Below are 25,640 nucleotides of genomic sequence, written 5' to 3'. Positions count from 1 at the left end.
GACCAAGTAGTATCAATAACTTGAAAACACTAATTGTCATATGTTACAAAATATTCATAAACTCAAGACTAGCTTGTTTCCTTAAAACACTGCACTCAACTATCACTAGTGGCTAAATTTCAGCAAGTCATCATTTAGACTCTACCCAATAATGGAATAGCCAATGATAAGGGGAATACAGGGTGGTATGATTTATAGGCTGACAAGCTTTTAAGCCATACCTGGCCTGCTCCTTTACTCCAACTACACTACACAGAATTTTCTTGTGGAACCCCTGGATATATTGTATGGAACCTTAGGGTTCCACAGAACACAGTTTGGGAAATGCTGTACTACACAATTAAACACGCACGCACACATATAATTTGTTTTTTTTTCTTGCCAAATTACATTACAAAACTTTAGCAACTATATTAAAGCCTTAACAGTTGGACTCAGTTAAAATTATATAATGGGGTGGGGTAGGGGTGGGAACTCTTATCCATGATCATGATAATTTTTTGTATACCTTAATAATACTGCATTTGAGATATGTAATTAATTTTAGCTAAGCCAACTCTTAGCCTATCTTGTTTTTCTTTTTTTAAGTCAATTGAAAACAGATCAAAATACCATGTTATACCTTCCAAAACTTAGTTTAATACTTCAAATGCAGTATTTTTAAGGTATTAAAATTCCCATACTTCTTTAAAAATCCACCCCCATCCCGCCACCCCCCAAAAAATAAAATAAATAAATGAACATGCATTGCTGGTAATAACTTTCATGGGTATGGCTGTTTTCCCACGATCTTTTTTATGCATAATAATTTGTAAAGATACTGTACAACATGAAATTAATTTCCTTCGAGGCTTATTGTTTTGTCTCTGTTGACCAAATGTGGATAAAGTAAGCAGTTATTACCTTTTAGATTCAAGATTTCCCTTTCTTATCTTTGAAATTTGGAATAATGCTATTGATATTTGCTTTTAAGCATAAAACATAACCTATAGGCCTTGCAGTAAATATATTAAACCTACAATATATAATTTGCATAACTAGATTACAACGTTAATCTTTCAGAACCAAGAGATAGTAACTGCTGGACAGCTATCCTCAGGAGGAGAAAGCGATGACATTAAGGATCTCCATGATCGACTAGCAGACCTAAAAGCTGAGGTCAGCATTGAAAAAATAGTATGAGTAGCATATGTATGTTACTTAAACTAAAAATCAGCTTAAATATGATTACTGGATTTAGTAATGCATGCTTTCAGTAATTTAATATACTTATTATAGGTTTTGTACAAATTACTGCAAAGGAGCAAAAACAGTACCTAAGTATAACTATAGTGAGTAGTATTTAAAGTTAAAATTTCTTTTTAATATTAGGTTTCTATACTTTCCTGACAAATAAATTAAAGAAGTTACTTTGGTAGACTTGTATGTTTATATGACTTAACTTTTCTACAAAAATTAAAATACTTTGCTAGTCTGGTTCAATTATTAGGCTAAATTAACACATAAATAAAACAAAAAAAGACAACTGTGTTTGTGACTAAATAACAATTTAATTTCTATTGGAAGTAAGAAAAAACGACTTCATTTCACTGATGTATTTATTAGTTCATGCTAAAGTCAACTTTAAGTTTACACCAGATGGAAGTCATCCTTGCAATCATCCAAGCAATTCCCAACCCATAAGTTCATGCAGTAAACAGACAAATCTTTTGTTGAAGACGACCAAAAGCAGTTCAAAATCACTAAACTCATAACCTGCTTTACATAAATCGTTATTTACTTAATCCAATGCCGAAAATGCAACTTCCAAGATGTAGGTCAAACCAAAACAACTGTACGGGAACATTTTAATAACCACAAATCAACAATCAAAGCAACAAACTTCTGGTCACAGAACACTTTAACATGCCTGGACACTCTCTTGAACACATTAAACTGACAGATATAGAGACAAATTTTACATCTAACAGAAACAGGGAAATTAAAGAACAGCTTAGTAGATAGCATTATTAAATACTGTAACACCAAATGGCATCAATCTCCATCCCGGGATTGTTGACCTTCGTACGTCTCTGAAAAGATGTTCAAAAGTATTTATATGGATTTATAGTTCAAATGAAAATATCTATTTAAAATTTTTACATTTGAATTTAAGTGTTTGGTTATTTTTGTAACCAAAAGCTTAAATGTAGAATGAAAGACTAAAGTTTAAATGGTTCACTTTCAGATAATTGTTTAAAAAGGTGATTGTTTGAGAGTGCTGATACTGTAGTAATTCAAGTTATTGATATGAAGATATTAAATGTGTTGAGGTATTGGTATTTTTTGTTTTTAAATTTCAGCTATTTCACAAAATTAGCTTACCTTAATGTTTTAGAATATTCACCAAATACATTTATAAAGTGTTTGAGCAATATCTATTGAATGTCAAAATATAAAAGAATGTTGCAATCAGTACCTGGAATTCATTTTTGAAACAGCTAAAGAAGACAATGAATTCAATTAGTATTTTAACAGTTACTACCTTGGTAGTAGCTGCATTTCTGTTATGAAAGAAATCTTGTAAGAAAAAAAAAAATTCTACACCTAGGAATAGGTAGCATGATTCATAAGTGCAACCTTATTCTGGAAGGTGATATAAGTGACTACATATTTAACTAGATCATATGACTGAAAACATAGAACAAAAAGCTTGTAGTTTGAAATGCACATCCTAACAAGGTGATGTATTATTAAATAAAAAATATCTAAATTTCAAGTTGATGTGTATAACACATTTATTGAATTTATTTCATGTAACTAAAAAAAATCTATAACAAAAGTACAATATTAATCACTAAAAAATACTGTAAATAAATGAAAGGTAATGTAACTCAGGAAAAGTGATGTCCATAAATAAGAGCCACTTATAAATATACAGTAATTGATATAACTGAAAAGCCACCATCATATGTTAATACATTTGTATTTTTTATTAACTGATAGGTGATGCGATTAGAAACCCAAAACCGAAGGCTGATATCTACAGTGGCTCTTCAAAACTTGCGTCTGAATAGCAACGGTAGTAAAACTTGTAACTTTTCAGAAGAGTCTCTTAGCCATGTAAATAGCCTATTGGAATTAACTATTGGTAAAAGTAACAAAGTTGGAGATGATGTGTTGAGTGACCAATTACTGCACCTTGGGAGGGAGTCAAATCACATGACCAGCAAAGACCTGTTCAAGAATGGTAAATTGAATGGAGAAATTTGAATGCTGTGATGACCATTACAAGCCAGGGCATTGAACATGCATGATTGACTGTGAAACAGTAAAAAACAACACTGCCTTGTTTTTAATTATAGAAAGTTATATATGTTGATTGTTTGAAGTTATAAATAAGGGTTGAAAGAAATGCTTCATTTATTACATTATAAATTTGTTGCAAAGAATCTACAATTACAAGCCAGGTATATAATTATAGAAAGCAGAGTAAGTTACTTAGCAATGTATCATTATGATAGTAAACTGCCATTTGGAATTACATCTCCACAAAAGCAATAAAAAAAATATTGGTGTTGTGTAATACATTTTGAGACTAAAAAGTAAATGTATCTTAAATGACAGATCATTAGAAAATAGCATTTGTAATCTAAGTTGTAAATTAAGAATCATAAAGTTTGGGATTTGTTTAAAGCGTGCATCCAGATTTGTTGCAACACGTTTTTCTTTCTTGCTTTTATGTAGTTTTGTTTCACCACTTGTACCTAAATAGCAAATGTTAAAACTGGTGTCCCTTATTTAATCATTTTAACAAATTGCTTAAAGACCTTAAAGGCGTAAACATAAAAAAAAAGAGATGTTTGGTTATTTGTGACATTTACATTAAGACTATTATAAGTAAACTAGATTACAAAACAAGAAACCACATAACCCAAGTAACTTTATAATTAGGAATAAAAGTTCTGCCCATCACGCTTTATCAGATTTTTTGTTTCGCAAGTTACCTAATTTTTTTATCTTAGGTGACTTCTTATTTTCGTATAACTAAATTAGAGTTTGGTGTTTGATATTTTGGCTACACAATAAATAAAATTAAAAAAAAACAACAGAAGTATACTTATTGACATCTTATGCAAAACTAATTAGTTTTATTAATCTACATTGATTTACTAAACACAAATCAAATAAAGCCAAGTCATATATTAAAAAAGATTAGACTCCAAAGATTTATTATTGAACAAAGCTAAAAGAAACTACTGACTTCTTATAATTCAAAACCTTTAAGTTTGTCAGAAGAATTCTTAGTGTTATATTAACTAGTTATTCATTTAAAATTTTTTTTAAATTAACACTTTTTTTTTGTATGATAACCCAGTAGCCTTTGTTTATTTTATTCACTTTAATCATCTTTGATCCTGATGTACAGAACATTTACAGGTATTTATTCTTTTAGATTAACAGTTTATGCATATTGATAATTGGTGCAACTTTTTAAAATTAATAGGGAAATTGTCGAAGTATTATTAAAAACGTATTTCATAAACTTAATTATCAATTTATTGATTTTTTTTTATATTAGGAAAGAAAATATTGAAGGTTATGGACTTAGATAAAAGGTTTAGGACATGGTAAAGGATAAAATTGATTTCTGTAAAATATTTTCTTTTTTACTTTTTGTAGTTCAGTAACAAAGCCTTTTGTATTCTCTTTTTTAAATAGCAGCATAAAGAAAAAAAAATACAGAAGGACAAAATTATTTTGGTGTAAAAAATATTGTTTAGAAAACCACTTTTACAATTTTTTTTGATCTATGTACAATAAATAGATGATATCTGAGATTTTACAATACCTATAGAAATAGATGTAATTTTTAAATTATTTTTAAAACAAAGTTGTTTGTACATATAAATTGAAATTCCAGCAGTAACTGTGCTTTCACTCTGTTATAAACTTACAACAGTTTACTTCCTTATCCTCTTCAACAGCAAGTACTAAAAAAATACATACTTTCTTTAATTAATTTTCTACCCTGTGAATTAAATATTAAGGCAGTTTTGATAGTATGGATATTTGCATAAACTTTATAGGGCCAGTGTGGAACTTTACTAGCATTATAATTTCTTTGTTTTAAAGCTAAATTACATTATTATTAGAAGCAATAGCTTTAACAGACTTTTAGCAATGTCTCACTTGAAGTTGTCTAACTTGAATGAAAAAGTTTCAAGTAAAAAAAAAGCTGTACATGTGTGTGTGTGTGTGTGTGTATATATAGTCAGATTTCAGGTATATATATATATATTAATGTTGGGGGGAAATCATGGTTATATTCAAAATTTTCTCTGTTTAAAATAAAATAAATTTAGTTCAAGAAGTAATTCATGCATAATAAATAATAATAATAATAATCATTATTAAGAGTGTAGAAAGTTACTAGAAGCTGATGTGTGGTATATAAAGAAACTTATTTTAGATAGATACTGCCTGAGCGATGATAAAAAAGAAATGGTAAAAAGAAATACTGAGATCATGTAAATCACAGAACAATTGGTGAGAAGGTTGTCACACTTGTATATAAGAATATTGTAAACAAAATATATCTTACATTGTGTAATTTCTATCTTTATTGGTGTGCAGTGGTATATATCCAAAAATGGTATGAGTTTGTAATATATGTTGTGCATGCAGGGTTATGGTTCAGTTTTAAAGATCAAGGTACTCAGTTCATTCAAACTTTTATTATAATTATTTTTTGGTTAAATTCTTTTGATTTCAGGGAAGAAAAAAGTGAAAGGGGTCCATAGGACTTTAATTGTAGATGTGTTGAATTAATATCTGACTAATATTGAGCTCTAAAAAAAACTTAAGTAATTGTACACTGCATCGGAATATAATTTGCTTCATGCACACTGTATAATTAGCTGAACCATGAAAAAGTTGGGTAACCAACAATGGACTGTGAAAGAGCAGCTTCTACAGTACCAATTACTTCTGAAACAATTTTTTTTATGATTTATACTTTTATAATTTTTATTCATTGTTGTAAATACTTTATATGCATGATATTAGTTTTTCACAAAATCATTTTGAACTTTTTGTATCTATTTCTTTGAAACATTTATGTTAAGGCTTGATTTCATCAGTTTCTGATTTACATTGTTCCGAGGTATTGACTTTGACTGCACTTTTGAAAGTAAATGTTTTATCAGTAAAGCATAAAAATTGAGAAAATTGTGTATTAAGCCAATTAAGTAGCTGTTACATAGTTTTTGACTTTATGTTCATTATTCAAAGTATCTCGTGTCCCTGTCTCTGATATTGTAACAGTTGAGTACAAATCAGTGTAATGATTTATTATATTTTTAAGTTGGACATGGAGATAATATTTTTGTTTTTCCCCTCATGCCAATCTCCCACAACCATATACACATTTTCATTACAGAACTTACTAACTTGGCAGGTATTACAAAACAAAGCTAAGATATATGAACTGTTACAATTCAGTGTTGAAATTAATATATTAATTAATATTATGTCAGAATGGTGTAAAAAATGTTTTAAATATTTCTGATAGACTTAAAACATTTAACAAGTATCCTTGCAACCGGTAAGTGCAAAAAAATAGGTAAAATCAAGAAGAGCATTAGTAACAACTGTGCTCAGAAATGAGTTATTCTCAAAATTTAAGTATGTGAGAATATAAAGAAATTTATTTGATCAAGCATTACACCTATGGTTTTAATGGTATTACAACATGTGTTGGAAAAAGAACTTAAAAACAAATCAATCATTAATTACAAGAGTTCCTATAAGATGTTTATAATAGATATTGATTTATTTCTGTATAATGTATGAGAAGATATGCAAAGTAAGCTTTGTGCTTGGAGAAGAAGCTTGTAATTGGCCTATTCATTACAATCCAAACTTCAGAATTTTTGTTCTTTTTTGTAAATCATACTGAGGTATTCTCCAAAAGTGTTGCAAACAATTAAAGTTGTGAACAAACAGTTGGTAAAATTATTTCAAAAAACTTTGTCTTTATGATATTTAAGTTTGTGATTGGAAAGTTATTTATGTATTATTCCTGTACAAGTACTATTTGAATTTTAAAATGTTTCATATGTTTACTACAACACTTAGCTATGTTCACCACTAGTTTAATATTAGTGTGAGAGACTATATAAAGGTTATAAAAAAAATAATAATAATTATAAGGTACAGTTTTTATAAATGTATAAAGATACAAAGTGTGTTGCAGTATGCATTTTTTTCTGGTGCCTCATTGAAACAATTTGATTGAGGATGACTTCAAGTACTCACTTCATAAGGCCTAAATATAAAACTTTCTCTGTTAGCTTGTGATACATCTTACTTTATTAAAAGCACTACAAGCTGGTGTGGTCATTTATCTGTGATAGAAATGTAGTTATTGTAATAAGTGACCTTATGTAATTTCATTGTTCAGTTGTATATTTGTAACCAGTGATTGTATCATCATATTGATATGACGGTGGCCTTACAGAACATAATGGTTGTATAACCAATTTGCAGAAACCTTTACTTAGTTTTGTACATTGTGTGGCATTGTATAAAATATTTATTTCAAGAGTTCTTACTGATATATTATTATTATCTGAAATTATAGTATACAGAGATTGAGTATGTTATATTAATATTATTTTGAAGCCTACACCATATTTTCACATTCAGTTATACTCAATCCAGTGAATCTTAACAATAGTAAAATTTCTATTGCAAAATATTCTGTCATAAGGCTGTCATCTTCAAAGCGCACACTTTTCTCTGCATGTTTTCCATAAGCCACTTAGTTTACATGGGTGACTGTTTCCCAATTCCCATTTTAAACAGTCCAATTGCTCAAAAATCCATAGGTGCCATGTCTCACGACTTGACCAGCATATGTGCTTATGGAATAACATGAACAACCCTTTCCTTCTCCAGCTGCTTGAGGTATATGACACTTCAATGGATATGCTGTTGAAGAAACTTGTTTATACGTTCCTTAACGTTTTTCTACATAAAGATTATTCTTTAGTATGTTGCTTACTGTTGCCCGAGACATGTGGGCAGCTATTGCTGCTGATTCTCTCCTGTTACAAGATTCCGCACTTTGCCGACTACGGCTGGGGTACAACACGTTGCAGGTCTACTTCTGGATGGTCCTGGCTCTCAAAGTTGATATTTTCATGTAGTGATGTTAACGTCCGTAATCTAGCAAGGATTTCCATGGAAAATCAAAGATTATATATGTATACCATATACATTTCTTTCCTTCAACTATTATAACCGTTTTGAGATTGCAATGTCAAGATTTTCTTCTTACATTTATGTTCATTTCTCTGGAAATTTCCTTATATTCACTTTCAAAGGACCAAAATTAATTACACGTCTTCTTAAAATAAAGTGAAACTTTTGTTTCACTGTCAGCCACAAGTGGAGCAATCTTAATCTGGTACGATTCAAGCGCCATGACGGTTTATAGAGGCTTCCACAGCCCATGGTTGCGAAATAACTGTAATTACTCAACATTTTCTTTATTGTATCTACGAATTTTAACAAGAAACTCTATTCTCGGCACAACATTCAAGATTAGGTGAAATGAAATATAAGGATTTTTTTCATCACAAATTACAAAGTAACGATATTGTTTGAACAGGTTTCACGTGACCGTGCAGAGTGCCAAAGAGGTCAAAAAGAAGAACTTGACTTCCATTTTACATATTTCAACAACCTTAAAAAAACAAAACAACAACTATAAACGGTTTACTGTTTTCCTGCAGATTGTTGAAACGGATAATAGGAAACGAATTTTATTTTCGTTAAAGTTTCCAAAAAGTTTAGGAATTAAGCGTGATTGTGGAGTTCTCACTCTACAGATAGTTAGATTTTGTTTTAATACGTATAGAAGTTCTGTTTTATGCTATATTTAAAACTTGTGGGGAAAGGGTGCAAAAAATGATTCATATTGGTCAAGGAAGCCTCGTTTGATGTGTCTAATATTTATATTTTGCATTAAAATTACAATCAACTAAATGACTGACGAACATATACCCAAATATAACTATCAAGAAAATTTAGTGGCAAAACTATAAAGGTCATCATCTTTTATAAAGAACTATATTAACGTTACCTATATTCCATTGTTCATTTATTAAACCATACTTAACATTTTAAGTTGTTTTTTAACCCGTATAAAAGTTTGGCCTACACAGAAATTTATCAACAATCAACCAGAAATATACGCATTCGCTGCTACATAAATACTACAGAACTATTACGTTAGCTTCTTATCGATAGGCAACAATATATTCTCAATGATTTTTTTCCCCAAATTCTTAATTGGAACACACATTTAAAAGAATAGTCGAGGTTTGTAATCCTTAGTGACAGAGTAAGATGGGGGACAAGTTTTTTTGTTTTTTTAACAATACGAGTCAATAATACAACTTTAATTATTGGTAACTGTTTTTAAATAGTTTGGAAGACGGTTAAAGATGAATAAAACTAGAAAAATTATTGAAATTTTAATTTTACTATTATTCTATTTTCGAATTTGTATTCTTTGGTTATGATAATACTGAATTTGTATAAACTAACTACATTAATGCTTAAAAGTTTTGCACTTTAATCCTTTTATTGTAACGATAACGATTTTTAGGGAGGGGGTGTTTCAGAATTTTCACGCAAAGCTACACAGGTTAGCTGCGAATAACCATCTCTAATTTTGAACTGATAGATTAGGCAAAAGACAGCTAGTTAAAAGTACCCACTACCAACTCTTGAGCTGTTCTTGTTTGGAAGAAGTGGGATTTGATCGACATTTTTATAGTAGTGCGAAACATGAACCCTAGGATTCATTAGTTCTAGCACGTCATTCGTTTAGCATTTATATTTGTAAAAACGTACAAGATAGTGAAACTAGAAATGGTGGATATTATCAAATGAATGATGCCATAATTCATCATACACTCTTTCTGACAATGGACGAATCTTTAAGTTCTCGCTGAAATTCACAGTTTTAATGATGCGAGCTAAAATCATAACCCACACTTGCAAATCCAATCCAGCTCAAACACAATGCTAGAGCAATAACAAACTTGGGAGTATGGACATCTAAAACAAATACAGATTAGAAACTTTTATTTATCGTCATGTTTTTGAAGTACTTGTGAAGAGCACTTTAGCTCCAACCGATTTCTGTAGTGATATCTTTGCAATGATACTGTTTGCATAGTTGTACCAAATACGGACAAGTACATAGGCTCAGCCTTGCATATTGTATACCTTTTCCATATGAATATAGAATTAAATAGAATGTTTCTTTTAATTTCCAATTTTAACCGAGGTCCAGACCTCGGTTACCTTAGAGCTAGCTACGGCCATGAGTGTGTCTCAAAATCGTTCTATAAATCTTACTTTCGTAGAGACGTCTTGGAACCTTCTAGAATATTTCCTGTTAATCCAAGAACGGCTTAAAAGTTAAAATACAGAACAAACAAACTACGAATTTGCACCTTCAGATATATATTTTCAACGATTTACTGAATTACATTTTTAAGTTCCAATTTCAAATACTTATTTTACCGAATTAGCGAGTTTATATTTTATTCAGAGTTGATACTACCATAAAGTGCTATTATTAATACAAGACGCACACACGTGTATATATATATATATATATTGTTCATGTTCGCTAGTGAACTACTGTTTTATTCAATGCCTTCATTTTTTTTTAAATAATGGGAATGTGGTTTAATAATTAAGTTGTGCCATTCAGTGAAGTTGTATGTTATTTGTTTGTTTCTAGTTAAGCACAAAGATACACAATGAGCTATTTGAGCCCACGGGTATCGAAACCCGGTAACTGCCATTAGAAGTCCACAGACTTACCACTGTACCAGTGGGAGGCTATTTATTTGTAAAGATATATAGTAGACAATCATGAAAACTTCTAGTTTTCTTCTTGTTTAGCTGACTTCCAAGTACATTTCGATAAGCCTTCATAATTTTTACTAGGACCTAAAGAATGAAGTGACTGGCCGATGATGGATCAGCATGTGACGTGGGACAGTACGTCCGTGATATACTAGACAACATAAATGGTTGTTTGTTGATCTAAAAATCAATGCACGTGAAAATTAACATTGCAATAATTTTACATTTAACAACAATGTTTCATGACAATATAATATTTTCAATCTACAGATTTATGCACCACAAGTCTACCACGCACAAATGTTTAGTATTTTTTGTCACATAACACAATAATCTCATAAAATTGTTTCCAACATCTATAGGAGTAAAATTTTGAATTGCCCCAGAAAAATATTTCACATTTGTTTTTAAATAATTTAATAACTAGATGATAAAAAAAACTTTAATATATTACATATGTTTGCGAAAATTATAAAGCACGAGTTTTTTCTATCACATACAAGAACTATGATAAGTCATATTCACGTAACATTGTAGGGGTTTTGTGAAAAATGAATGATAAGGAAGGAGGATGATATGCAAAGGGGAAATATCTATGACGAAGACTGTGACGCACCGCCAACTGCTCTGCTTCTGGTCTGAAGAATCGTTCCACTAATCTAGATACTAAGGGTATTGGAATTGTGTTTCTGTCATGGTGCTTGCTAGCAAAAAACAGTAGTAGCTGCTGTACTGTTAAGTCCATTTTCACATGCAGCAAAAGTTAGTTCAACGAGTTCTGCAAGCTTTAACACCATTGGCGGGGATATTTCCCCGAGGTCCACTGCCAACTAAGAGACCCACCAGAGCGTAAAAAAATGTGTACATAATGTATATAATCAGTACAGAACGTTTAAGCAAACATTATACGCGCCTTCAATTACTTATGCTCGCACGTGGCATCATTCCAAATCGATGGGGAGGGCGGTCACGACTCACAAATCAATTTTATCCCTGAAGACCATGATGTTTAACGTCCCTTCTTCTGCGAGTATTGAGGTACCCAATCCTTTTTACCTAAACAACCCTCTGGTGGCCAAACGGCGCATCACAACGTCTCTGTCACATACATTTTTCTTTGGATATCAATCTCCACTCAGTTCCTTGTTTTTACAATGTACAGTAGCCTCCATATACCCTATAGTTATTGCAATGCTCCGAAAAAGTTTTGCGAATTATGAATCATCCTATATTCCAGAATATTTTTCCTCTATAATGAAACCAATATAATACAGTTTTGTTTCTTTGTTTTTTCAAAAGTCACGCTCCACATGGAAGTTCACGAAATGTGTGTCAATGGGCAACAGGAACTTCAAAACTTTTATGATTCTACAGTTCACTATTTTTCGTGTACGCTCATGCGGGGAATGACTTGTATATCTATGAATATAACAAGAAGTATTTGGAAAATATAATTTTGTTAATTTACTACATCAAGCCTGAACATATACTGACTATGACAGTACAAATAATTTCAAAGTCACTTGCATAATAATTAACACTTCATCTACTACAAATACTTCTAAAAGTATCTTAACATCAGAAACACGAGGTTTAAAATAGCAGATAAAGTAGTGATTGACTCGCGATTTTATTCATGGGGATTTTACAGGGTTGGTCTTAGTATATCTGAGAAAGCTGAGCCCCAGTTGTCAACAAATTTAGAACCCCCCATCTTCTAGGCACACGGAGTGAAATTTCGTCACCCTTAACTACACGAAAAATGACCTAGCTTTTCAAGCTCATACAATTACAGTACGTTTTATTGCAATTCAAAATACCGAAAACATACGGTCGGAAGTGGCTAACTTAAAATTTATCTAGGTGTTTTAAAGTGAATAGATATATTCATATAACTTCTACCATATTCTTTCCAAAGTTTAGCCCTTATTTTTTATATAAATCATATGATGCACTATTCTCTAGAGGGGGGGGGGGCAGCAGGTTTGACGAACTCTTCATATCTCATCTGCGTCCACCACCTTACAAAAGTCTGTTACACAAGTGCAAAAATACACAAACAAAAATTTATATCTTGCTTCACTCTTTACCTCTAGAATAACATCTTTAAAGAGGATCAAAGACCAAGTGTGCTAAGATATTTCAAGGTGAAAAACTATCGTTACAAGCCTATATTACTCAATATTAGACTAATTTTTTTTTTATCATGTCTGTTATTCACTGCCTATCTATGAAAAATATTGATTAATACCAAAGAACGTAACTGATCCCAGTGTCTTAATCACGACTGGGTCTGAGTGCACCCAGACCAATCCAATCAGTCTGCATGATGATTCCCGCTTCCGAATATATAATACGTAGTGCTTGTTTTTTTTCAGCTCCCTGTAACTTGTTTTCAAGAGTTTGTACACCTCTTGCTCGTCCATGGTAATACTGAGCCCACCAAAAACTTTGTACCTGGTCATTTTATTAATCTGTTCGTTTCTCTTTCCACACAACCAGTCTGAGGACAAGCGAATAAAGCAACCCAATTAGGCAGGTGTTTTTTATAAAGCCTACATCTCAGCAACTGTAGAGATGGACCCAAAGTTTGGGACAATCAAAGTGCCAAAATAAATTTACGACTGATTAATTACTCTTCCCATGTCCCATCTGTCAAACTGTCTGAATCTGGTATTTATATAGACATTACATATGTTTATATGCAACTGAGACGTCTATAAAATTGTACATGTTTTAAACTTACAAAGCCATTTAGACGTGGCTTCAATCGTTTATATTTCTAGGGAGCTAAAAATACGAATAATATTCCCACACTTAGGTTCAGCCAGCCAAACACTTAAGATAATATAAACAGGGTCTCAAAACCTATCATAGTGAGAGAGAGAGAAGTCATATTAGGCTCTTCAACCACATTAATGTCATACAGACAGACCATATCATAGACCAAATAGGTCTCAGTCTAGAGCCTTATTGTACACAGACTGATGCTTTTGTTCACCCTTCAATTTCTCAGAACATTAATCACAATACCGATACCCCAAAATACTCTGAGTGATGACAATACATTCCACTACAGTACATACAATTATTAACTAAAACATTATGTAGAAAAACAAACTGATTCACTGGAAATATTTATAACAAAAATTACTTTATAATATCAGTTGTGATATATAATTATAACAGTGAATTTCACCTGTATAATTTCTTTATACATTACACTTGCGATACTAAGACAGGACATTCATTTACATTTGATATACAACAATAAATTTCAACTGTACAATTTACTGATACCCTAAATTTGCAATGCTAAGACAGGGCACTGATTTATAAAACAACCTGATAAAATAAATAGATTATGCATAGTTATATACCAGTTTTCAACAGCCATTACATAATGATACATACAACATTAACCCTGAATAATAATAAAAAATAACAACATATCATACCACTCCTTTCAGTTGTAGCAAGCAGAATAGAAGCATCATATTTAATAATTGAATAACTAATGAACAATCCACATTCTAACAGTAAGTGTATGAAATTTGATACATTTCATGTATAATTCTATAAATGTTTTTTAAGGAAAGAACTGTGTGTACTTCAGGAGATATAAATTGTTTTTACAAAAGTTTAATGATTGAAGATTAAGAAATGCACACATACTATGAAGAAGCTCTGAAGTTTAACAATATCAATGGTATTATATGTTATGAAAATCACAAAACATTTTTGGGAAAAGCAAAGCATGGAAATAACTTTTCAGCATTTACAACTTAACAACAATAAAACAAAACAAGACTTGAAGCAAACATGAGAACCATGTGTAACATATGCACATTATATATATATATATATATATATATTGGGTAACAAAACCTTTCCAACTCAACCAAGAATGGGTTTGTTACAAGTACAGATTTAATGATTAATATTTCAGCTACAAGGCTTAAAGGTTATGAAAACATGAAAGTTATACACTTTAAACTCATTCAAAAGTGAGAGTTATTAATATCTGTGTATAAATGAAAATTATAAGCTTTAATTTTTTTACATATTCAAAATAACTAGTTTTCACAGACAAAACTTCCAACATTAATGAAAATATGTACAGCTGGCTGATTATGAGTTTAACCATCAGTGATTACATTATGTAATTTAAAATTTACACTTTAAATGGTTTTTCTTCTTTTTTTTCACCAAAAATAATATAGCAGTTGGTGGAACCATATAACACATAAGCACATAATTATTAAAAAAAAATGAAACATTAAACCTTAAATTTATTGTTATTAACTTCTAATAACAGCAAGCTACCTACTGAGTACAAAAATAAAAATCAACACAGTAATGAGTACAGCTAATTAAAAATATTTTTCTTATGTTCTTTCTTATGCAGGTTATAATACAATGTTTCATCAGATGGGTACTTTTGTTTTCAACAATATAGTTTTTTAAATTCCATTAATTGAACTCTTGGAGTTAGAATCTAAAATGGAATCTTCTCTTGTGAATCAGAAAGTTCAAGATCTTTTACACACAAAAGAATGTACATCTGCTTTAAAACTTATTTTGATTACTATTATTCAATAGTAAGACAAATTCGTATTAAAAAATAAAAATAAACATCATTCCTTTTAAAAAGAAAAGATAATTTTTTTCAAAAAGAAACTTATGAAATGGTGCTTGTGACTTATTTTAAAGTCTTACCTTAACATCAATAGCTTGGACATGTATTTTCCATTAATAGAAAAATCATTAACATGCAACATCTAAATTACCAAGAAACAAACATTTGTCGCTGTTTTCAAACATGCACAGATTGAAGGTTAACATCTTAAAGATGCTAATGGTTGTTACTAAGACTATTCAGATATATAATACATATATATATTGAGATCAAATAACACACACAGTGAAGGCATCAAAACTTGAAAGTATAATATTAAAGATATCTATCCTATCAAGTAATAACTAAAACGTTTGCACTATTTTTTGTTGCATTGTCACAATATTTCTAGTACCAAAAAAAAAACAATCTAAAGCTACAGAATTTTTCCCTTCTATTTTTTTGTTTTAGGGTGGGATCCAGACCTAGTGATTAGCTTGTGATATATCGAGAAAATAAACTAAGTTTTCAAAATATACTGATAAACTTCAATTACATTAGCTACCAAGGTCACGAAGGTCACTGAGAAATCCTTCAGGTGTGAGTATGTGGTCAGATCCTGGAATAGAAATTGAAATAACCTACAATAAGAATGAATCAAGGTATGAATCAATCAGGGAAAGTATGACATAGAACTTTAAAACCAAACAATTTACTGAACAATAATACAGACTATTTATATTTTAACAGTTCTTAAACACTAAAACAAAAGACAAGAATTATACAGTACGTACTAATGAATACGAAAAATAGTGTTACATAACAAATGTATTCTACAGATTATCAGTTCCTACTCAGAATTATCAAAAATACTAAACTTTACATATTTTTTGGTGTTTTTGAATAGTCCTGAGAATACTTAACCTATGTAACCAACTACATGGATGTTTACAGTTTTGCGCTTAAATCAATTTAGTGTATTAATAACGATTTTCAGGTAACAAATATTGAATTAACAAACTACAGAGAAAGCAAGTAGTCAACAACATCCAAGTGCTACTCTTGGGCTACTCTAATCAAATTGTGAGATTTTACTATCACACTTCTCAAGCACAAAACAAAATTTTGTTTTAATGGGACATGAACTAGACCAGGGGTTGGCAACCTGCCGCTCGCGAGCCATTTGCACTGTTATTGAGAATCTTTCAGGCCAAGTGGTTGTTAAAAATTTAATCTCAACATTTTTTTGAGGGGAATCAATCCCCTGAGTTTAGCATTGTAAATACAAAGACTTACCGCTGTCCCACTGAAGGACCTTTATATTTTTTTCTTAGGTTAGACTATTAGGGCATATTGTGTCTCTCGAAATGTTTTGGTCTTAGACAAAAACAGCAAAATGAATTTTTCTTTGAAGGGTTGCTGACCACTGAATTAAACTCTTAGATTCACAGTCTGACACACATACTACAGGCCACACATGGCCTACCCAGACAAACTTCATATTTTCAAGTTCAGAACCAGTCTGGCTCCCTCTTTTATCTCGATTCTTTATTTAAAACTCATAATTCATTTACTGCTCCCACTGGAAATATTTACTGGATTGTTTTAAGACATTGTTGAATAACGTGCATTACCTTACTTACTTACATGTATATGAAAAACATCAGTTGTATTAATAGGTACTTACTTTTGCATTTTCAAGTTCAAAAACTATGCACTTCACTAAATAATTACGGTTTCAATTTCTTTGTATTATTGTGTGAAATTTATGCCATAACATGTACCATTGAGTTTACTCATTGTTACTTTGTAGCCACAAAATGTATATTAAGAATCCCAATAACTATTTTCTTAGAGCAGAAAAATACTGTTACACTTACCTTTCATTCTCTATACAACACACACACACACACAACACATTTATTTCTATAGAAGCTTCTGACTCAACTTAAGCTCTTGTTAAAGTTTAGAACAATTTTTAAAAATAAAAGGAAACAAAATAAAATATATACACATACACAGCTTTATGTGTTAAAAGTTTACTTTCTGTGGCATGATTTTAACTCTCAGTTAAGCCTGAAGACAGATGCTGTCTATGGCAGCCACCTTCGGAATTTCCAGACAAACAGAATCTTGTAATAATAATAATAATAATAAAAAAAAAAAAAAAGAAAGAAAGAAAGAAAGAATAACTACTAACTCAGAAAACCCGTGTGCTTTATTTTGTTGTCATTCTTACAGATCGTTTTAAACATTTACCTGGTATTACTTTAACTAAAATATCATAGTGACATTCATTACAGTTACAGGCATTTGATACTTGAATTAATGGAAAAACTGAAGTCTTAAAAGCTATGACACATTAATCTCAGATCTTACCAATGATAACCTCCCAATTCTTCATTTGTTTAGTGACTTCATATGCACAGCGGATTTCAGAATATGTAATTCCTCCAATTACATAAACAATTAAACGGGGGACATTCTTGACATTTGGTGTATTTTTATCTTTGTGCCAATGGCCATACCGAACACTATAATGAAAAAAAATTCATAAATCCATTGAAAAACTAATGCATGAAAACTTATCTATTTCATAAAAAATACGTTAGATTTGAAAAAAAAATAATAGTTTAAGAAACTGAATCATTTTAAATATATTTGCAAAAAATATTTTTAAAATCCGATAAATATAAGCAAACAAATTTTTCTACTGCAGAATACTCAAGATGTGATTGAATCAATAAACATCTTATTTCTCAGTAAAAATAACACTTGCCTCTTACCCAGTTTCCAATTTTTAACTGTTGAGAAATGCTCTTTAATATCAAGAATATTTTCTCCTCGACTAAACTTTGCATTACTGGAGATTTTCAAAGATGCAAACAAGAATTTAACAAACAGCAGATAAAAGAAATAGAATAAGCTTCAATAAGAAACATTTTTAATATAATTTGCTATAAATGTTTACACATCTCCTAATGAGATTATTCATTCTTATTTTTCAACAATTAATTAACCAGGAAAAGTAAAACTAATTATCAAATTGTTTGACATATGGATATATTTTTATAAAATCAACATGCTACTAAAAACATTTAATGAATGATTATGTCTTACTCTTGTCTTTTCTTTGACCTTTCATATAGGCTTACTACTATGTTGTCTAGTGTACTGAACTAGAAAAAAAAAAAGGATTTTCTTACATTAACTTACTGATTAAAAAACATTTTAAAATTAGATGTTTAATACAAATCTCAATGCATCAACTGAAAATAAACTACTCCAAAACAAACTAAAGAGGTAATATTTTTTGTTCAACAGTTCTTTAATCAAATGAATAACAAAGCTGAAATTAGTGTATTTTAGAAGCACCATCTACTAATTAAATATATTTAATAAATCTGTTACAGTATATTGAGAGTTATACCATGTAGAACTTGAATACATTCAAATTCAGAGCTATAGTTTGATTGATTCAATATGTTCTGAAAGAATTACTTTTTTCACAAGAAGGAATACACTGTTCATAATTAAGCTGATGGTCATCATTTTGAATTTCTATTTTGTTTCTTCCAAAAAAGGAAATAGTTTGACTTCTGTAATATAGATATTGTATACACTCCATTAATGAAAAAATAATTGAAGCAAGTTTAGTAAAAATTAGATAATCCATTGCAAGGATAAGGAAGTTATGGCTTTTACATATCCACTTCCCAAGGGAAAAAAAATCATATTGTATTTCAATAAGTGATAATGTAAAAGTAAGAGTGTATGTATGTGCAATAGGATGAGGGCACCTAAGTTGTCCAGAAACATGAATTCTGCCATTTAGCTTTGCAGGCACCATTATGAAAGGTAAAAGCCAACAAAAAATGAGAGTTAGAGGAAAAAAAAAGTATTTGGGCAAAACAGAGAATCCATCAATACAAAACTATGTCTACTTTCTTGAGATATATATAGACACTATATTTCAAGAATGTGTAGACATGCAATAGCTAAAGAATATTCCACTGATGTTTGATTACACACCAACTTTAAAATATTAAACATCAAGAGCAGTGGGTGTTGAGAAGACTTCCCTTTGGAATCTATCTACTTCCATAACATAACAATTATATGCATAACGTTCAAGGACATTCTGATGGAACTACAGGAGTTGATTACACAATGTATGTAACTTCAGCATTTGATAAAAAAACAACAACAATTATATATAGAAGTTTTACTGCATTCTAGGATACTCACAACTATTGAAGTGTTTTACTTATTTTTGACTAGAGGATAGTAACTTTCCCTGAAAACAAATTATATTACATATTTGCTGCTAGTACAAAACATTTATAGAATTTCAATCACCTCCCAAATCCCAAACCAATACTTAATTTTCATGAATGTCCTCTGTACCAAATGGTTGAAGTAAAGTTGAACCTATCCAGCTCAAATGACTTGGTAATTCCAAAAGTTACTAATTTATCTAATTGTAATCCCCATTGCTTCAGGTAGTACTGATTTACCAAATTAAATTCCTGGTGTCTAGTTTAAGAACAAAAAATTTCATAACATAAAATGAATTTAATGAAGACTTTTCAATGGTGAAAATTGTTTGTCCAAATATCTTTATTGAGTTACTAAACAATAAGTGTACATCTTCAAAACACCTACCAATCATAAAGGCATTAACACATTTGTTGACCGAAATATTGAATAAGGGTGTTATTAGTACCATTAACATTTTTTAACCCTCTTCATGATTACCTCGTAGGAGTTGGACGTCCATATGCTGATGGTGCCACCCGACCAGCTAGGAAGGGAAAGTGCTTACTATCCAATTTATCATCAATAGCATCCTGTAGAAACCACCAAATTATGAACAAAATGTAAGTGATATAAAACACCTCAATTAATGTTTCTGATAAAGAATGATTTGTCTTTTCAAAAGCTACCAGTCATGCCTCTAGCTCATCTGATCATTAAAAACATTCTTCTAAGAGTATTTTTAAAAAGACATTTCATCATGTTCATTACCTGATATACATTTGTGTTATATATTCAACTTTAAGGCAATTTTTTAAAATAATTTAATTTTTTTCTTTTATATTTAATACCCCAACAGTTATTAAGATAAACTGTAAAAATACATCTGGATACAATCCTTAAAAAAAAAAAAAGAGGAAAATACAAACACATCACCTTGATATACTTAATAGCAAGATAATAATGACCCACTTCCATGTTATCCTTAATGGTAAGAAAATAGAGACATATCTGTACTACAGAAAAACAGACACATCCACACGAACTCCTTACCAGGAGGAAAATAAAAACAAGCGTATAATACATTTAGAAAAAGCAAAGACATACCTCCATGATATCCTTAAGAACAGGAGTCCATCGTGACATTTGATAGGTCTGTTCTGTAATACGTTCCTTTCTTGGAGCTTGATACGTTCGTTTTCTGCTTCCCTATGTGTAAAGATAGCTTTGAACTTAATAAGTATTATCATATGTATCATTTAGCTTGAGCTAAACAAATAATTAAAAAAACGTTGACATTGGATAACTTGAAACTAATTTAGGTGGCTTACATAATCTTGAATTATTTTAAATTATGAAGGAACTTGTGCAAGAGGCTTGCAGGACTTGGAAATTAATGCTGGAAATTTTCTTGAAAACCAATCAAATAAGAAAGAAGATTATACTAACAGATATATTACTCAACAGAATGTGTTTTTTGCAATCTGCATATTAACAAAAACTTCTAATAATTTTCATGTAAACCTTTTATTTATTCTTATGATTGTTTGTCATAAAATTTTCAACCACATTATCTTCTTTTAACACTAGTCATACTGTAACAAAAGAATTCTAGTCTAATATCATTAAGTTAAAGTTTTCTACTACTCACATCAGTTACAATATTGATATTGAGGTTTGCCATGTTCGTGATGATACACTTCTCCACAGCTGGAATCTGGGCGTGTTGGACCAGCTTAGCTAGGTTTTCATCTGATATTCCTGAAAATTAAAACATTTATTTATTCTTATGTAACTCAAAATACCTTAGTGATAAAAGTTTATATGCAAGATGAGTAGGCAAAAATTTACCTTTAAAGCCAAATGCACGAGACTACTGAAAAGGTTAAACAATTATGAACTTAATGCAATGACCCCCCACCTCTCTAGAACTGCAATCTTGATAATCCCAGATAGAAGTGGCTCTACCAGAAAAACATTAGATATATCTTATAAAGAGTTATAAATACTGGCTAATAATATAAACATAGTGTCAGGAATTCAAATCAGAATATTCAACAAACAATACATTACTATACAAACAATAACATTATTGTTGGAGTAGAATTTACAATGAAAAGAGCAATGAGATCAGCAAGGCATTGACATTATCTTTTATGGTACGATTCTGAGATCCAACTTCAGGTATAGCATTGTTGCCAAATTTCAAAGTAGACATACATCAATGGAAGGCTTGCATAAACATAGATACACACAATGTATTTAACTAGTTGCAGTCATGATGAGTTTTCTCATTAGATTTCAGTCAAATCAGCAATGTTTTCTCCTGATCACTTCTTATTTGAACTTACATACAAAAACAATAAAAATTACAAAGAGAAAAATGGACATTATTTTAAAAGAAGTAGGAAAGCAAGGAAATTAGGAGTTCTTTAATCTCTGAATAATATTTCTTACAATTTACAGAAATAAATGAGTTCAATAATTAAAAATTAAATATATTTTTTTTTATGTTTAAAAGACAAACTCTGTGGATTATTGTCATTCATGCTTACACTGTTATTCAAATTTCTGAGAAACTATGTAAGAAAGTTTGTGTCTACTGAGATGTATGCTTCCCAGAGTTCAACCAAGACTGTTTCCAAGTCAAACTATCTGAAAATAAGGCTCAAAACATTATTTATAAACCAGAAGAATCTTTATGCCCATTTCTTTAAATTTATAAACCTCCAATTCATTATAATAATACACTTATAAAACTTCAAACTATGTAGACAAAAATACCCAAAATATAATTCAAATACTATAATTATATCATCATAGTTTGATGAACTTAATGTAAGAAACTGTGCCTATTTATTAATTATGATTAAGCATCATAAGTGGTTTAAAATTAAAATGGTAGATGATGTGCAAAAATAAAAGGAAAACAAACCATTTTTAGAAATTATGTACAACAATATAATCCGAATCTTGTCTAGTGTAGTGACATTAGCATCCAAGAGAATGGGCACAATGTTTCTCATGGGATCCTTAATTCTTTCGCCTTCTGCATCAGTACCCATAGCCAAGTCCTAATTTTGAAATAAGATATACATGAGGAAATAAACTCCCAGTTTAATGTAAAGCTAAAATCTCTAAAAAATATTGTATGTATATTTGTAAAAGTCATTACTTACAGAAACAAATATTTTACAGAGAAGAAAAAAAATCGGTCATGAAGAGAAAAAAAAAAGAAGTAAATTTAACAATAAAACTGATTCTTGAAAGTTTAATTAATCTAAAAAAGAAAGGCTAACTGTTACTATTTTGTAAATACGAATGTATGTGGATAGAAATACTATTACCCAGACTGTAATATACACAGAGATAATTTTAGTGGCAAACTACCAAGCCAAATTCACACTTACAATAGCATTTTTCTCAATACAAGTGGTTTACATATTTTCATTGTGAAAGATCATACTTGGCACATCTAGATATAATGCAAGCCCTCCCTAAAAAAATCAATACAAATATTTTTGTTCATTGTTTAATTAACACTTCCACTGCTATCTACAAGATGCATGGTCCCAGTAGCTAACTAAGAGAATCTTAATTTTTTTTTCCCCACACTAAAGTAATCTACATGCTGTACCATCTGTCACTAGAAATGTGAACTTATAACTGGGTTTGTCTAGAAGGAATACATGGACAATTATTTTATAACAGTGTAGCCCTATGCAATTTTTTTCTGATAGATGAATGAAAAATTCATGTGTGTGGAACTCTGAGACTGAACCAAGGTGCTCCTCATGATCTGTGGCATGAAGCCAACAGACTGCAGAAGGGTCAGGTGGTTTTTTGTTGATATAGAAACATGATAGTGTGGAAAAACAAACAGCCAGTAAAAACGACCTCCATCCTTCATGATTCCAGGATAGATAATTTTTGCAAGAAAGACAAGGACAAGCATCTCATCCAAACACCAGCTTGTGTGCTGGATTACAAAGACACATGTCCAGCATTGACAAACTTGATCAAATGGCAAAATAATATCCTTGGATACATGGAAAATAATCAAGTAGACAAAGTAATTTGTTTTGTATATGTTTGAACTTTGCATGGTCAACTCGCATATCTTGTATAATCAGGAAAATCCAGAAAAAACATTCTTATTGCTCAATTTGGACAGACAGAAGCTGCCCCTTCCCCATCTTCCTCTGATAGTGAAGAGGAAGTACTCCAAACTGCGGCTTGCCCTTGGACACAGAAGATTGATCCTGCTACATATCTAATTGGTGGACTCAAAGAACATGACTTGGTGGCCATGCCACAACCAATAAAAAGAAATACCCTACTAAACCAAGTGGAATGCTACAAAAGATATTGTGTTTATATTCGTTTCTGATCATGTAAAGCATTCCTACATATGTACATGAATATTCATTACTGGAAACACTGAAGGTATTATTGTGATAAAATAGACAGTTTAAAATCATTTCTCTTCTCAAAAAATGGTTAGCCAGATAGAGTTAGCCTTTCCAAAAGAAGTTAGCAATGAAAGTTTTTAAATATAACTACAGTAGAACCTCAAAATTAAGGGCACCCTTCCGACTGCATCCAAATGCTCTCTATACCAAGGTACCCTTAATATAAAAAAGAAACCATGCAAAGCTGGATTCTATATTGACTGTACTAAATTTCTGAATTTTAAGCCCCACCCATTTTGTTTGGTGTATGCAGAAAACAGGTATTTGTAAGTTGCATGTTGCCATGACATGGAGCAACGTCAACAGGAGGTCTTAGGGAGGGGATTAGCTGTGCCCTTTTCCCTTTATTATTGGTCACAAAGTTCCAAAGTACTTCTCGTCAGAGTTTGAACTACTAAATATTTTATATTCATTTTCTGTGTTTATTTTACTGTCAAAGACTGAAGTAGAAATGTGATGAAAATAAAGCAACAAAATCACTGCTTGTGTCATCAGACTGTTTAAGTGACACCGTAATATGATACTTTCGAGAGCGACAAAGCACGTGCACAAAAATAAGCTGACTTGACCCCTGCTCCGAGAACTTTGATGTGGAATTTATCAGCTTATATATCCTACAGTGTTTACAACAAGAATTCCCCAGAGTAATAAGATTGCACTTTGAATCTGTAAAAACTTTATTACAGTATATGGTTTGGAGCTGATCCAATAAACATAGCAAGTGTTTGAATATTGGTTATCCTTCTGAGATGTTTGGAATTTAGTGGTATACCATACAGGCATACAAAGATAACTGCCCACTTTATCGAGTGCCTGTATATAGAACGAGACTAAAGACACTACCATTAATCCAGAATATCGAGGTACCCGTTACTGCAAGATAAGATTATTTTGGTTACAAATAGTAGGAAAAAGAAAGAGACTGAAAAGGTCTGTCCTTAATGACACGGTGCTCACTGTTTCGAGGTGCCTTTTAATCGAGGCTCTACTGCACTGTTACTGAATGAATCAGATTTGCAGAATGAATAAAATATTTTAAAAACAAAATTAGAAAGTCTAATTGATCTAAGGTCACATCAGAGAAAAACTTATGTTATACCACAAGAAATCCTATTCTAGTAGCCAGGGAAGCAAAATGCTCTCTCGTCATCAGAGGCATTTTTAACACTTCAAACTACTTGGTGCAATTTTCTTAGGGGACCTGTCCATACTGATCAGCTATAGGTATATAAATTTATAAGTTTTTTTTGTGTATTACTTTGGGGACTTGCAATATGAGGGGCCTGTCAGTGCTTAGTCCCAATTACACCAACATTAAATACGCCACTGCTCATCATGTTTTGAAGCTTTCTATTATA

General features: G+C 30.8%; 2 protein-coding genes across 11 annotated transcripts in view; one reads left to right on the top strand and one right to left on the bottom strand.

Annotated features, from left to right (window-relative positions):
- The window catches only part of LOC106476361 (ecotropic viral integration site 5 ortholog-like), a 68,523-nt gene extending 64,686 nt beyond the window's left edge, over positions 1 to 3,837 (top strand). For all 6 annotated transcript variants that reach the window (XM_013937023.2, XM_022381270.1, XM_022381276.1 and 3 more), the window contains 2 exons: positions 1,063 to 1,158; positions 2,986 to 3,837. In XM_013937023.2, the coding sequence (XP_013792477.1) occupies positions 1,063 to 1,158; positions 2,986 to 3,252 (363 nt within the window). In that variant the 3' untranslated portion in view covers positions 3,253 to 3,837. The remainder of the gene's footprint in view (positions 1 to 1,062; positions 1,159 to 2,985) is intronic.
- LOC106476403 (protein ROP-like) overlaps positions 2,048 to 25,640 on the bottom strand; it is a 37,268-nt gene continuing 13,675 nt past the window's right edge. For 2 of the 5 annotated variants that reach the window (XM_013937067.2, XM_022381293.1), the window contains exons 10-15: positions 22,746 to 22,884; positions 21,462 to 21,571; positions 20,918 to 21,019; positions 20,312 to 20,403; positions 17,933 to 18,087; positions 12,366 to 16,172 (exon numbers count right to left, since the gene is read on the bottom strand). In XM_013937067.2, the coding sequence (XP_013792521.1) occupies positions 16,111 to 16,172; positions 17,933 to 18,087; positions 20,312 to 20,403; positions 20,918 to 21,019; positions 21,462 to 21,571; positions 22,746 to 22,884 (660 nt within the window). In that variant the 3' untranslated portion in view covers positions 12,366 to 16,110. The other 3 variants (XM_022381288.1, XM_022381291.1, XM_022381285.1) reach the window with 3 other exon arrangements.

The sequence above is a fragment of the Limulus polyphemus genome, unplaced genomic scaffold, assembly GCF_000517525.1.
Source record: "Limulus polyphemus unplaced genomic scaffold, Limulus_polyphemus-2.1.2 Scaffold155, whole genome shotgun sequence".
NCBI lineage: Eukaryota > Metazoa > Arthropoda > Merostomata > Xiphosura > Limulidae > Limulus > Limulus polyphemus.
The sequence above is the reverse complement of the archived record's forward strand: the minus strand, read 5'-3'. Positions and strand labels throughout refer to the sequence as shown.